At 44.7% G+C, this 12933-nt stretch overlaps 2 protein-coding genes across 7 annotated transcripts in view; one reads left to right on the forward strand and one right to left on the reverse strand.

Moving 5' to 3' along the window:
* Window positions 1-12933, forward strand: part of LOC146816613 (cysteine-rich venom protein TEL1-like) — a 216788-nt gene that overhangs the window by 196323 nt on the left and 7532 nt on the right. Inside the window, exon 9 of the mRNA XM_085610488.1 lies at window positions 10377-10465. Coding sequence (XP_085466614.1) covers window positions 10377-10465 — 89 coding nt within the window. The remainder of the gene's footprint in view (window positions 1-10376; window positions 10466-12933) is intronic.
* LOC146816614 (uncharacterized) overlaps window positions 1-12933 on the reverse strand; it is a 65874-nt gene that overhangs the window by 21891 nt on the left and 31050 nt on the right. The window lies entirely within an intron of this gene.

A 12933-nucleotide genomic window follows, 5' to 3' on the forward strand; every position in this document is an offset into this window, starting at 1 on the left:
ATCTTGTCAGCCCCCTTGGCCATCCCAGATGGAAGATCCTTGAGCACCACCTGGATTTCATCCATGGTAATAGATGTATTGTAGAGGACCCCAATCTTGAAGGATGATTCTGTCGAGAGGTATAGAGTCGAGATATTGCCAATGACTTTCCTCCTCTATTAGCCCGAGCCCAATAAAGCCTTTGATAATACCCCTGGAACACGTCATGGATCCCTTCGGAATCTGTTACCCTGTTGTCCTGATAATTCCTGCCCAGCAGTCACTTTTTGCCTAGTAGGCACTGCGAGGAGATGTCCTACTCGATCGCTGTATTCATAGCATTCCTGTCTTCATTTCAGATATTTCTTTACTGCTATTCTGTTTGCAGTCATTTCATTAATCTTGGCCTTAACTAAGGTTAACTGATACTGGGCCATTTCAGGATCATCCCCGGTTGAAACCATAGTCGTAAGGTGAGCCTCAGTCACCCTGAGCTTCCAATATAACTCCCTAATAAGCAAATGCTGTCGTTTCTGACGATTTAAGCTGAACCTGTGGGTTTCACTGCTTACACCAGCTTTCAAAGCATTTCATGCTACTCCAATTGGGGCTCTCCCTCTCTTCAGATTTAAAAAATGCAGGGATCCAGGGATTCATGTGGGCAATATAATCTGCATCAACAACAAGCAAACCTCTCTTGAAAGACCAGTCCTTCATAAATCCAGATCGGTCAACAAATATGGTTTTATGAGCTGCCTTAGCCTTCATCTACACTCAACTGTAATATGGCAGGAATCTGGGTGTACAAAAACAGACTGTCTATTGAAACTGTGCCAGGCATCAGGGGAGGAATTTCTCAAAAAATGCTTGCCCTATTAAATAGTCCCCAAAGTTCAAAAGCACATCTCTAGGTCCATCAGCACTCTCTCCTGTCGAGTGGCCCTATTATTTGAGCATCAAAGAAAATTAGTGTACCCTTTGCACCTCCAACTCGGTTGTATGATGGTATGACACATGCTTTTACCCCTCATGCTGTTACAATGCACATTTTTACCCCCACTTGCTGTCGGGGGTGCGCTGGATGTTGGAATAGTATAATTCACTATTCCAACTCCAGTGTGTGCAACAGTAGGGAAGGTGTTGGAATTAAATCCAGCCCCTTATAGCCATAAGAGAACCATAAGAGAACGCTTTCATGCTTAACTACCCATGATATTTTTAAGGCGCTCGGATTATCCGAGATAATATTTTTAAAATTCCGTGTTAACTATCTTATTTGCATTTTATTTTATTCTCCCTTGTTTTTAGGGCTGCTCGCAGACTCGCACTCATTCCAGCTTACCCGCATCATAATTTGTTTGACCACCGCGTTTTGCGGGTCCTCTGCCCCGACTCGTGTTTGGCGGCCATTTTGGATCGGGGAATCACGCTCAGTGCTTGTTGTGGGGTAGGTGTGGCACAGGGTCACAAGGACACGAGACCACTATAAAACAGCAGCCACGCTACGCGCAGCGGATACGCGCTGCGGGACGCCGGACTTCCGCCGGAGTTTACGCCAGAGTTTAGCCCGTCTGCGCCCGTCTGCGTCAGTACGGGTCCAGGGGCCACTCACTTATTTTGCTCCAAACATGACTGCTGGCCACACTCAGGCAGGATGCGGTCCATACACAGGTGAGGCACTATATAATTTGCGCCCTCCTTCCCGTGTTAATTGTACCCCCTACATATTACCGACCCATAATTTTAAATGTTCTGGCTGCAATTTTCACACAGGTAAAATGACTCGCTGTAAAGCGCTGACTCGCACACGCTCTCGCGGAAACCGACGTGCTGCTAAAATTCTAGCCGCTGGTCCTCCGCTCCATTTCTGGAGCATTAACTGTAGGTCTCTGTCCAAACACAAATATCATATGTATGACTTTATTATGGATGAGAGGCCAGATGCAATATTTTGTACGGAAACATGGCTCCAGGACAGTTCTGGTCCGGATGTTGCCATTGCTATTCCGAATACTTATACTATAGTAAGACAAGATCGATCCTCCGGAATGGGAGGAGGCATCGCGATAATCTGTAAATCTCGTTAGTTGTGCAAATTTGATACCTTTTCCTTACCTGGTTGCGAAGCCGCTTCATTTCAACTGGCAATTAATTCCCAATTTACCTTTTCAGGTCTTTTGGTTTACCGCCCCCCTGGCAACGCGAGTACTTGGATATCGTCCTTTGCCGAATCCATAGCCCCGTTGCTTCTTAAAGCAGCAAATTTTACTATTTTAGGTGATCTCAATCTGCATCTCGAGGATCCCCATTGTACTCTTAGTACACATTTTTTAAATGATCTTGAAGCCTTGAATTTACTACTTCGGAACTCTGGACCCACTCATTCTGCCGGACATCTGTTGGATCCGATTATTTCAAATTTGCACCTTGATTGTTCACGAGGTGCCCGTCCGTTAGAGTGGTCTGACCACTCAGCGGTTCATTTTTCCCTGTCTCTTCTCAGAAGTCCAGTCATGGGCAGCTGTGGTGGGAATGAACTGATTCATCAGTGGGGAAGGCTGGACATTGTAGAGTTCAATGAGCATCTCTCCAAAACTTGTCCTGACACGGATGTTTCGGCTTCAGAGCTAAATAAGGCAATATCTCACTGGCTCACAAGTGCTATAACTGTTTTATTGCCTCTAACATCTAAGCGCACCAGACTACATCACCCTCCTGCACCTTGGTTCTCGGAAGAATTAAAAATCCTAAAAGCCAAGTGCAAGGTGCTTGAAAGAAAATGGAGGCATTTCTATTCTGCGTCTTCTAAGGCGGAATATAAAGAAGCCCTTAAAGGGTACCATTCCCAATGTAAAAAAGCAAGGGCCTCTTACACTGTGAGTACAGTGATGCAAGCCCAGAACTGCCCATGTACTCTTTTCTCCGTAGTAAAAAAACTAGCAGGAGCTGATGCTGCCCCGACCCCTCCCGCTTTGGAGGAAGATCAATGTATAGCCATCGCTGAGTTTTTCGTGGCCAAGGTCGAGCGTATATATGACTCTATGAGTTCTCCCTTGACCGCAACGGACTCTCACCAGACGCAACCGAGTGCGCCTGAACTATCCTCCCCTTTGCTGAAGGTCACTAACTGGCAGCTGTTTGATGATACCTCCTTTTCTTCCTGTTTGAACAGTGTCAGATCTGGATCCCCTCGCGATCTGATCCCAGCAAGAGTTTTAAAGTTACTAGATTTCGAACCCCGTCGGGTTCTAATGAGTCTTCTCAATGCGTCCTTGTCGGAGTCCTATGTGCTACCAGAATGGAAGCACGCAATGGTTGTCCCCCTCCTAAAGAAAGCCGGTGCGGATACTGTGAACTTGTCCAACTTTAGACCCATATCTCTGTTGCCTTTTCTTTCAAAGGTACTGGAAAGACATATTAACTCTCAGTTAAATCAAATAGTGGAAAGCTCGGAATTTTTACACCCTTCTCAATCTGGTTTCCGAGCACACTATTCTACTGAGACTGCTCTCCTAGGGGTTACGGAGAAGTTGCGACACGGTATTGACCGAGGGGAAACATCTGCACTCATCCTATTGGATTTGAGTGCGGCCTTTGATACCGTGTCCCACACCATTCTCTTAAATTCCCTCCGGTCCCTTGGAGTGGATGGCCCCGCACTCGCCTGGATTGCCTCCTTTTTGAGTGAGCGCACTTTTCAGGTCTTTTCGACGAAGGCCTCCTCAGCTATCTGTTCATCGGCATATGGCGTCCCTCAGGGGTCTATACTCAGCCCCCTACTATTCAACATCTATGTTAGACCCCTGGCTACCATCGCTGAGGACGCTGGGCTGACAATCTTTTCATATGCCGATGATACACAGATTGTCTTCTCCCTTTCCAGTAGTGAAGGCAACTGTGACTCTGTTCTAAAAGATGGACTTTCCCGTGTCGCCGAATGGATGCAAACACATTTTTTAAAGTTGAACGGCGACAAGACGGAGGTTGTTATTTTAGGTAAGAACAAAGAGTTATGGGGCCCTCAGCACTGGCCAAGTAATATGGGACCCCTTCCACAAGCGGTTTCTGTGGCTCGCAATCTTGGTTTTCTTATTGATGACAAGCTATCAATGAGACAGCAAGTTTCCAAGGTTGCCTCCACCTGCTTTGCCATCTTAAGGTGGCTGCAGAAAATTCTGTGGATGCTTCCCCACGCTACTCGGAGAACTGTCGTACAAGCGTTAGTCACATCTCGTCTTGATTACGGCAATGTTCTCTATCTTGGCGCTGATGTTTCTACCTTAAATAAACTCCAGGTGGTACAAAACTCAGCCGCTCGACTTTTATGTAATCTGCCACGGAGATCCTCGGCAACACAGGCCCTCCGCGACCTGCATTGGTTGAGAATCGCTAGTCGCATAAAATTCAAAGCCCTGTGTTATCTCTTTAAGATTAAAAATGGTGTGGCCCCTAAATACCTAAAATGCCTTGTTCAAGCGTACAAACCCACCCGCTTGTTAAGATCTTCGGCAAACGGCGATTTTGTTGTTCCAAGATTTAAACTTGTCAGAATGGGTGGACGGTCCTTTTCTTATTTAGGACCCAAATTTTGGAACACTTTGCCCACTGCCCTTAAGTTGGAAGCCAACTTACTGGACTTCCGAAAAAATTAAAGACTCTCCTTTTTTAATTATCTTCCTGTTATTTAATTTGGTGTTGACATGGCTACTGTGTTCTCTTTTTCTTCTCTAGTCTATCCCTGGCGCCGGGAAACCCACTGCGGGTAGCTGTTGCGCATTATAAGTTTATAAATAATAATAATAATAATAATAATAATAATAATACCCCCTGCAACAAGCCATTTGCATTGTAACGGCATGCAAGGTAAAAGCATGCATTGTAATGCATGAGTTGTAATGGCTGTTTCCCTCCAACTCCCAATTCCATGAAGACAGCTCAGGGAATGCACCTTTGACAAGATCCAACATGACCGCCCAAGGGTTATTGCCTTCTATCCCTCCTGCCAGACTGACAAAGCTGACATTATTCCACCTTTTCATGGTTCTTGAAGTCCTCATTTTTCTACATTATATCAGAGATTTGAGACTCCTTAGATTCCACCTGGCCCTTGAGTACCCCAAGAGCAGTCTCTTCGACTATGTAATCCTTTCTCTAATCTCAATACAGGTGACTTTCTTTAGTGCATCTTCCAATGTCTTAGTTGCAAGCCGAGCCCTACAACTGTCAGGGCGAGTCTCTGGCTGATGCTATTTTAATAGAACTGTAAATAATCCTCAATGAGGGCTCTTCTGTTTTCTCTGTGGGTGTCAGATAGCTCTTTTCCACTGTGGGTAAAGCCACCTCAGAACCATGAGATTCAGCATATAACTACTGTGTGGCAGAGTAGTCCCATTTCAATGCTTTTGCCCACGGAGACCCATTTCCCATTAGAGAGGTGTGAATCCTTTCTTTTGATTTCTCATGCCGTTGTAGTCGCTTGAATTTGGAATTTGATTCTTCAGAAGGACTGCTCTCGCTGGCCCCTGAGGCAGATAAAAAAAAAGTAATCATCAGAGTCATTGGGGCTAGGGCTAAGACATGGGGATTCTGAACCTTCAGTGAGTGGGAAAACATTATCTCCTCCATTATAGTAGTAGTCCAAACTTTTATCTCGTCCTGTGCCATACACCAAGTGCTTGACCAGATTATTGCTGCTCGGATCAAATGCATTACTATTTTGAATGCTGCCTAAGATTTCTTCAGCATTTGTAACCTTGAGGGGGCGCTGAAGATAATTGTACTCTCCTGTAGTTGAGCCCCCGAAGGCCTCTCATTTAGGACCACAGGCCGATGGAGGTCCCTAACAAACCCAGCTCAATCATGGCCTCCTGATCAACCACACAAAACCCAATTGCTCCTTGCTTGCCATTGACCTGCAGCGTTCCCATCACCTCCTGGATACTGTGTCCTGCGGTCCCCCACATATTCTGGGGACCAGTCATTAAATGCTAAGTTGGATCTCCAGATGTACCTTCGGCGGGTGCAAGACCATGGTGTTCAGCTGCAACATCATTCTTTTGAGTGACCTCAAGCTCCACCCCCCTAGTGGTGCCGCCTGCTTTCTTGACTGCGGCGGGGCATGCAAGTTACCTGATGTGGGGACCATGGAAAAGAGCTCAGTGATTGATATTTGCAGCTGCGACCCTGCCTCTTGTAGCCCCCGTGATAGAGTGTGCTGACCAATATGCTTCCTCCACACCATGCCAGACAGTCCGTCTGCTCCTTTACTGGGTTTAGGCTCAACTTTCTTGGCTGCAGTTCCACTGCTGGTGCGGTCCTGCCTTAGATGGGACTGCACAGCAATTTGAGGTCCTGAAGCAGCTGTTTCAGCCAGATCACAGACACCTGTTGCATTTTAAGGTGCCATCACTGCACCTGGAGCACGCTCAACACTCAGTCTGGCGCAGAGGAGCCACTACCAGCAAAGCCCTCGTCTAGTCAGTCCAGCCATTCCTGCCACCTGAGATGCTTCCGAGGCCACAAGCAGCAGGATCCAGACCCGAACAGCAAATGAGTCTATTGTTTCACCCCGGAAGCAGAACTGGAGCAGTCCTGTATGCTACTCCTTCAAAGATAGCCCCTCCTTTCCTCCTTGGGAAACAAAAAGCAGAAAGTGCTCAGAGAGAACCAATAGTTATAGCACCATTTTGTTTTGCCGACCCTCCTTTTTATGAATTTGTTTTTGATTGCTTTTGGGCTCTATACACTTTACCACTGCTAACCCGTGCTAGCGTTCTTGTGCACTCTCCCTAAAACATAATAAAAGTGGCCTACTGCTGATTGACACATATAATGTACTGGTATGTCCCTATTGTACGGTACTACATGTACCCAGGACCTGTAAATTGACCACTAATTCTGTCACCCGCTAAAGTAGCTCTTCATAACAGGTTTCAGGCCTGCCATTTCAGCTTGTAGTATTGCTTCAAACTGCCAATGCGAGCTGGCAAAATAAAACTTTCACCAGGCATAAACCATCCTTTTTAATACATATGAGTCACCCCTAAGTCTGGCCATAAAAGACCACAGGGAAAGGTGCATTGTGTGTAACAATTAGGACTTGTTCTTAGGTTTTACATGTCCTGGTAGTTAAAAAATCCCAAACTTGTTTTTTACTACTCCAATGGCTAGCTCTCCCATTGGATAACATTGATTTACCTTATTACATTTAATAAGTGTTAACTTTTGAGCAGATAGGGATCTCATGTTTAAACTCAAATGAACTGTAATTTAATATCCTCTTTTTTTGTAAAGTCGTAGTTCAATTCACAATTCTGACACTGGTAATTTTAGAAAGTTATCATTTCCTTGTCCTAACAATTTGTCTCTTCTGCCTGTTTTCTGGGTCACATGACTATGAATGAATCTGCTGTTGGACTTTGTGTATTCCTTAAAAACAGTGAGAGAAAAGGGGACTAAATGTTTGTAGGATGGGACAACCTGCCTGCTGTCCCCTGTTCCACATACACTTCAAACAGCTGCCTCCAGCACATATGTAAAGAAACCTCACACTAGTCTTTTGTTACCCCAGACTTATTTGAGTCTTGGCATGGGTGGGAAAGATCTTTCTAGGACCAATTGTTTGGGTAGAAGAGGAAGTTATCCCACTACAATGGCTGGAACCACGTACACATATTGGTCCTTCTGAGCCACTCTTCTGTACGTTCCTGGATATGTGGAAGACTACAGAGGGACTTCCTTGTGCCCCAGAGAACAACCCTGCTGCTTGAGGCCTGCCTTTTACCCCAGAGGACAGCCCTGCTGCTACCAAATAACTGCTGTGCAACTTGAGGGCTGCCTTGCTCCCCAAAGCCTGCCTTGCTGATTGAAGGAGAGCTGAATCATCTCCTTAAACTCAGGACCAGCAGAAGTGACTCTAAGGACTATTTGGCTGGTCTCCTCTGTGAGCCATTTGACATAAGTTCCAGAGTCCCTCTACTCTGCACTTGTCCTTTGTTTGTGTGAGTCATAACCGCCAAATGTTGCCTCCCTCCCAGTTCCTGGACCCCTGGAAGTGCTGTTATATGTGCTGCTCCTGCCTAACCTTAAAACTTGGGACTTAAAAAAAATCACCAAAAGTGCCAGAAGAACCAGCAAAAGACTGAGACCTATCTGCCAGTTGACCCCTTAAGATGCATCACGTGTCGGCCTGACTTCACAGTAGCTCCTGCTACGCACTGCTCTGTAGCAGCAAATCCTGTTCAGTATTATTCTGTGTGTGTAGTTTACACTGTCCTGTCGACTTGTGTATTTCAAACCCTTGCCAAGCCTTAAACTCCCTTTTTATTACATTTGTAAGTAGGTCCTAGGTATCCCATAGGGCAGGGTGCTATGTAATCAAAATGTAGAACATGTACCCTTAAGTTTTACATGTGCTGGTAGTGAAAAACTTCCAACATTATTTGTCACCACTGTGAGCCCCACCCATTTTATAGGTTGAAATTGGGAATTCCTTATTACAATTTAGAAGGTGTCATTTCTGATTGAGAAGGAGTAGACATGCCATATTACTGAAATGGTAATGATAAATCCTGTTTACTGGTAATGTCTAATTTATCATTATCCTTCTAAAAATGTCACTTTTAGAAAGATGGCATTTTTATGCTCTTAGCCCTGTGGGCCTGCAGCCTGTCTCCAATACACATCTGGAGTGGGTGACAGCTGGACGTTGTCATTTCCTCTAGACAGCCACACACAAAGCTTAGGTGTGACTAAATGGCCATTCACAGCGAGATGGATGAGAAGGAGGAGCAGACATACCTAAATAAGTTGTGTCCTGTCACCCACAAAGGGCTGCATAACCCCCTGGAGTGAGTCTGGAGCCAAAGCTGGGGACGGAGGACCTCTGTGCACATCAATGCCCCGCTTTGAAGTCAACCCCACTTCAAAAGCACAACTGGGTATATATACAAATCAGTACAATACTGAAGCTGTGAAGAACTCTGTCAGGAGGAAGGACCTCTTTGCTGCTTCCAATGACTGCTACTCTGCTAGACTGCTGCTCTGGAAGAACTGCTTTTTTGCTGTGCTGCCCTGCTAGTCCCTGCCCTGCTGAGGAAGGACTGGACCAATCTCACTTGAACCCAGTGTGACTCCAAGGGCTTGCTGGCTTGCACCCTGTTCTAAGTCCCAGGGACATGGAAGACTTTTCATCAACCTGCAAAAGTACCTTGCTTGCTGTAAGTCTTACCCTGCCAAGTGGCACCAATCCAGTCCTGTGCCTTTGGAAGTGGGTATAAAATTCTGCAACAGCAAAAATCAATGCATCAACGTCATTGCACAGACCAAACGAAATGCATCTCCATCAATGCCGAAGCATCTTGGTGGCTACAAAGATTGAGCACATCGCTTTGACTACAGCTCAATGCCATTGCGCCTTTTGGAACTGGCGTGCCTCCATCGACGCCGATGCATTACTGCAACTACGATGATCGAAGTCATCACTTCACTGACTGCTCAACACATCACCGCAATTCCAGACACATCCTCAACTTTGTGCAGCTCGGAACCAACGTGTTTCTTCCATAGTTAGGATTGACGACAACGCATCACCTCCTTAGCTCCCCACGGTGTCAGTGATGCATTCACATACTTTTTCAGTGGGCCAAGGCTGGTCCCTATATCCAACCTGCACTCCATTGCGGTCAGCCTGAACGTTCGGATTTACCCCAGTAAAATGCAAACTGATAGCCCTCGTTGAACTTTCTAAGTACTACATTTCATCTTCAAAAATTCATAATATCGGTTTTAATTATTGGATTTTTGTCATTGTGCCCATGATTTGTTCATAGAAATATACTCTGTTTTTCCAAACTAGTGTGGAGTCTTTTTGTGGTGTTTTCACTTTGTTACTGCTTGAAGTGAAGCACAAATACTTTACACATTGCCTCTTACATTAAGCCTGACAGCAATGAGCCAAGCTACCAGAGGGTGAGCACAGGATCATTTAGGGTATGTGGTGAGTTACCCTGTCTAAGATTGTGGTTCCTGTTTGGACTGGATGCATACCTCTGCCAACTAGAAACCCAATTTCTTAACAGTTACAATTCAAAATGATCCTAATCAGTAGGACAGGTTCTGCTCTATAAAACAACTTTAGTTCTTTAATAACTTAGTTCGACCAATGTTACCATGGAAGCTGAAAATGTCTGCTGGCTGTACAATAGATAGTATAGGGCCATAGGATTTCGATGTGTGAACAGGAATAACAGCCTCTGTGTAAGTGGAATATAGCAAGATAAACTTTGTGAACAATACAACTAATGTAAATGTAGATTATGTGGTACATACTGCTTCACATTTGAAACCAATTTAAAATAATATTGCATCATCTTATTCTTCTATATTTCTATTATCAGGGGAAATACCCAAAATATGCTTGGCACACCATATAAGAAAGGAAAATCATGTGGTGACTGTCCTCAAGCATGTGACAACAAACTTTGTAGTAAGTATCAAAATAAGCTTTATTTTAGTGATTGAAGATTGTACTTATTTTTGCTAAAGCGCCATGTTCCTTTCATAATATAACCAGCACTTTTCTCTACATAGAATATGTGGTTCTTGTAAAATAGTACTCAGGGATTCGTTCTGCAGTCAGTTCCTCTACATAGAATATTTAGGGCCATATTCATCTTTTGTTTTTACGCAACACAGTGCAGTAAGACACCTTGCTGTGCCATGATTCATGAAAGGGAGAGGGCAGGAAAGTGCCATATCTATCAAGAGGTGATGCATTCCTGTTCTTTCCCTCTGTGAGTGGTGCACGAGTGTCTGCCAACGCAGGCACCCATGCACCCGGGTGCAAGGGCGCCTGTGCCGCAGGCGGGATTGTTTTTGTACAGGAAGGAACACCTTTCTGCACGCAAAAAAACCCTCTGAGGCATTTTCCTCTTTTTGTGTGTGCTGCAGAATGCAGCACACAATGAAAGAGGAAAAAGCAAGGGGAATAAAGACATTTCTCCTCCTTATGCCTCTCTACCATCTATGGTTAATCTGGGAATGTACCAAAAATCATGGGTGGATGCTTTGGAGCACCCATGCGCCACTCACAGAACACCTCCCTGAGTCAAAAGAATGCACAACAGAGTCTTGCGCTTCCTTGCATTACACCAGATTTGCACAGCCTTGCATGGCTTGGTAAATCTCATTCTAGGTTTTGCATTGCTCTGCGTCCTCTTGCTTGTTGCCTTTGATAAGTATGCCCCTTGGTTCTTATGTAATAAGGTTCAGGAATGTGGTCTGTAGTCAGTTCCCCTACATAGAATTATACAGTAATTCTTAGGGATTTTATCTGCAGTCAGTTTCTCGTACCTGCCCCACTTAACAGGAAAAATGTGTTTGTAAGTTACAGTTAGGAGTGCAAAAAAAATTCAGAGAATCAAGCTAGGAGGATGTTTTGTGCCTGAAGCCCTATATTCCACACATGGCCATGGGAAACGTATCATCATGTTTTCTTAGAAGAAGGGTTAAGGCTTGCAACATGACTTTACCAGCGAAGGGCTATGGTGTGTCCAGTGGGAAGGTGACATATTGGAGGGCTAAGGTGTGCCCTTTGGGAAGGTGCGCTGGCAGAGAGCTAGGGTGCGTCCACTGCGAAGGTGACCTAGGGAGATGTAGGGTATGTCCATTGGGAAGGTAACCTAGCGTAAAGCAAGGGTGTGTCCACTAGTAAGATGACCACGGGGACAAGGGTGACCATTACGTAGAGGACCGTGGGGAGAGGTATAGTGTGTCCATTGGGAAGGTGATTATGACCCACAAATTGTTACATTTGTCAGTATTAATAAACATTCCAAAGGACTGTTCACATCTAATTTGCATTCTTAATTTGAGTAACCGGAGAGGAAAAGAGATTTAAAAAAAAAAATCATATTTTTCTATAAGGAAGCCAAGAAGAAAGTTAAGGTACAGTTCTACTTTTACCCAAACCCTACAGTTCGGACTGCTGATATTAAAAGTTAGGCGTGCACATGGAAACATATTACTTTCATTTCCATGATGAATATCCTCTACCATGCAGTGTGAGTCCCAAAAAGAGTCATGTTACGAAAATCGTAGGTGTAAATGATGTTATTCAAATATGAAGACACACTGCATTTTCACAGCAGCAGCATAGCAAAGCATAAGACTGGTGACTCAAACCCACATTTAGCATCACTCAAAAAAAAAAAGAAAAGAGAAATATATTCAGCAGCATAGCAAAGTATAAGAATGGTGATTCAAACCCACATTTAGCATCACACAAAAAAAAATAAAAGAAAAATATATGTATTGTACCATTAATTCATCTAAGTTTGATACTGTGACACACTTGGGCCCGCTGAACCAAAGTGCCTTTTTGAAAAAAAGAATTATTTAGAGTTTTATATAGTGCGAACTTGACCCGAAGATATCGGGTATCAGAGCCCTTTACATAGCACCAGTTTTGTTACACAAGGACACATTCATTTTTTTTAGGCACGGGGAGATTAAGTGATTTACCCAGAATAACAGGATGTTGAGCGCCGTTGATGAGACTCGAACCCGGTTTCCCCACTTCAAGGTCGATCGCTCTAGCCTTAAGGCTACTTCTTCTAGGATGCATCGCCGTCACCAAAGATGTGAGGTGCAGCCGGAGATATGTGCCGGTGTCGAGCCATGCAGTGGATGCATCAATTTTCGCCACACAACTGCATTTATGCATTAGTCCTTAGTACGAGGTGCTAAATCTGAATGCGATGAGAAGCTGTTGCTTCCACAAGAGGTAAAGCGTCGATTCCGAAGACGAGGTGCTAGATCCAAAGGTGATGCGCCGAGGCCACTCTATGCAGCAATGATAATATGCTGATTTCGACTCATGCAAAGGCAAAGATGCGGCGGTTACGGATGCATGAGTTCTGGATGTAGAAACACTTTAGGACTCACTTCCAAGGG

Source organism: Triturus cristatus, chromosome 6 (assembly GCF_964204655.1).
Source record: "Triturus cristatus chromosome 6, aTriCri1.1, whole genome shotgun sequence".
Classification (NCBI taxonomy): domain Eukaryota; kingdom Metazoa; phylum Chordata; class Amphibia; order Caudata; family Salamandridae; genus Triturus; species Triturus cristatus.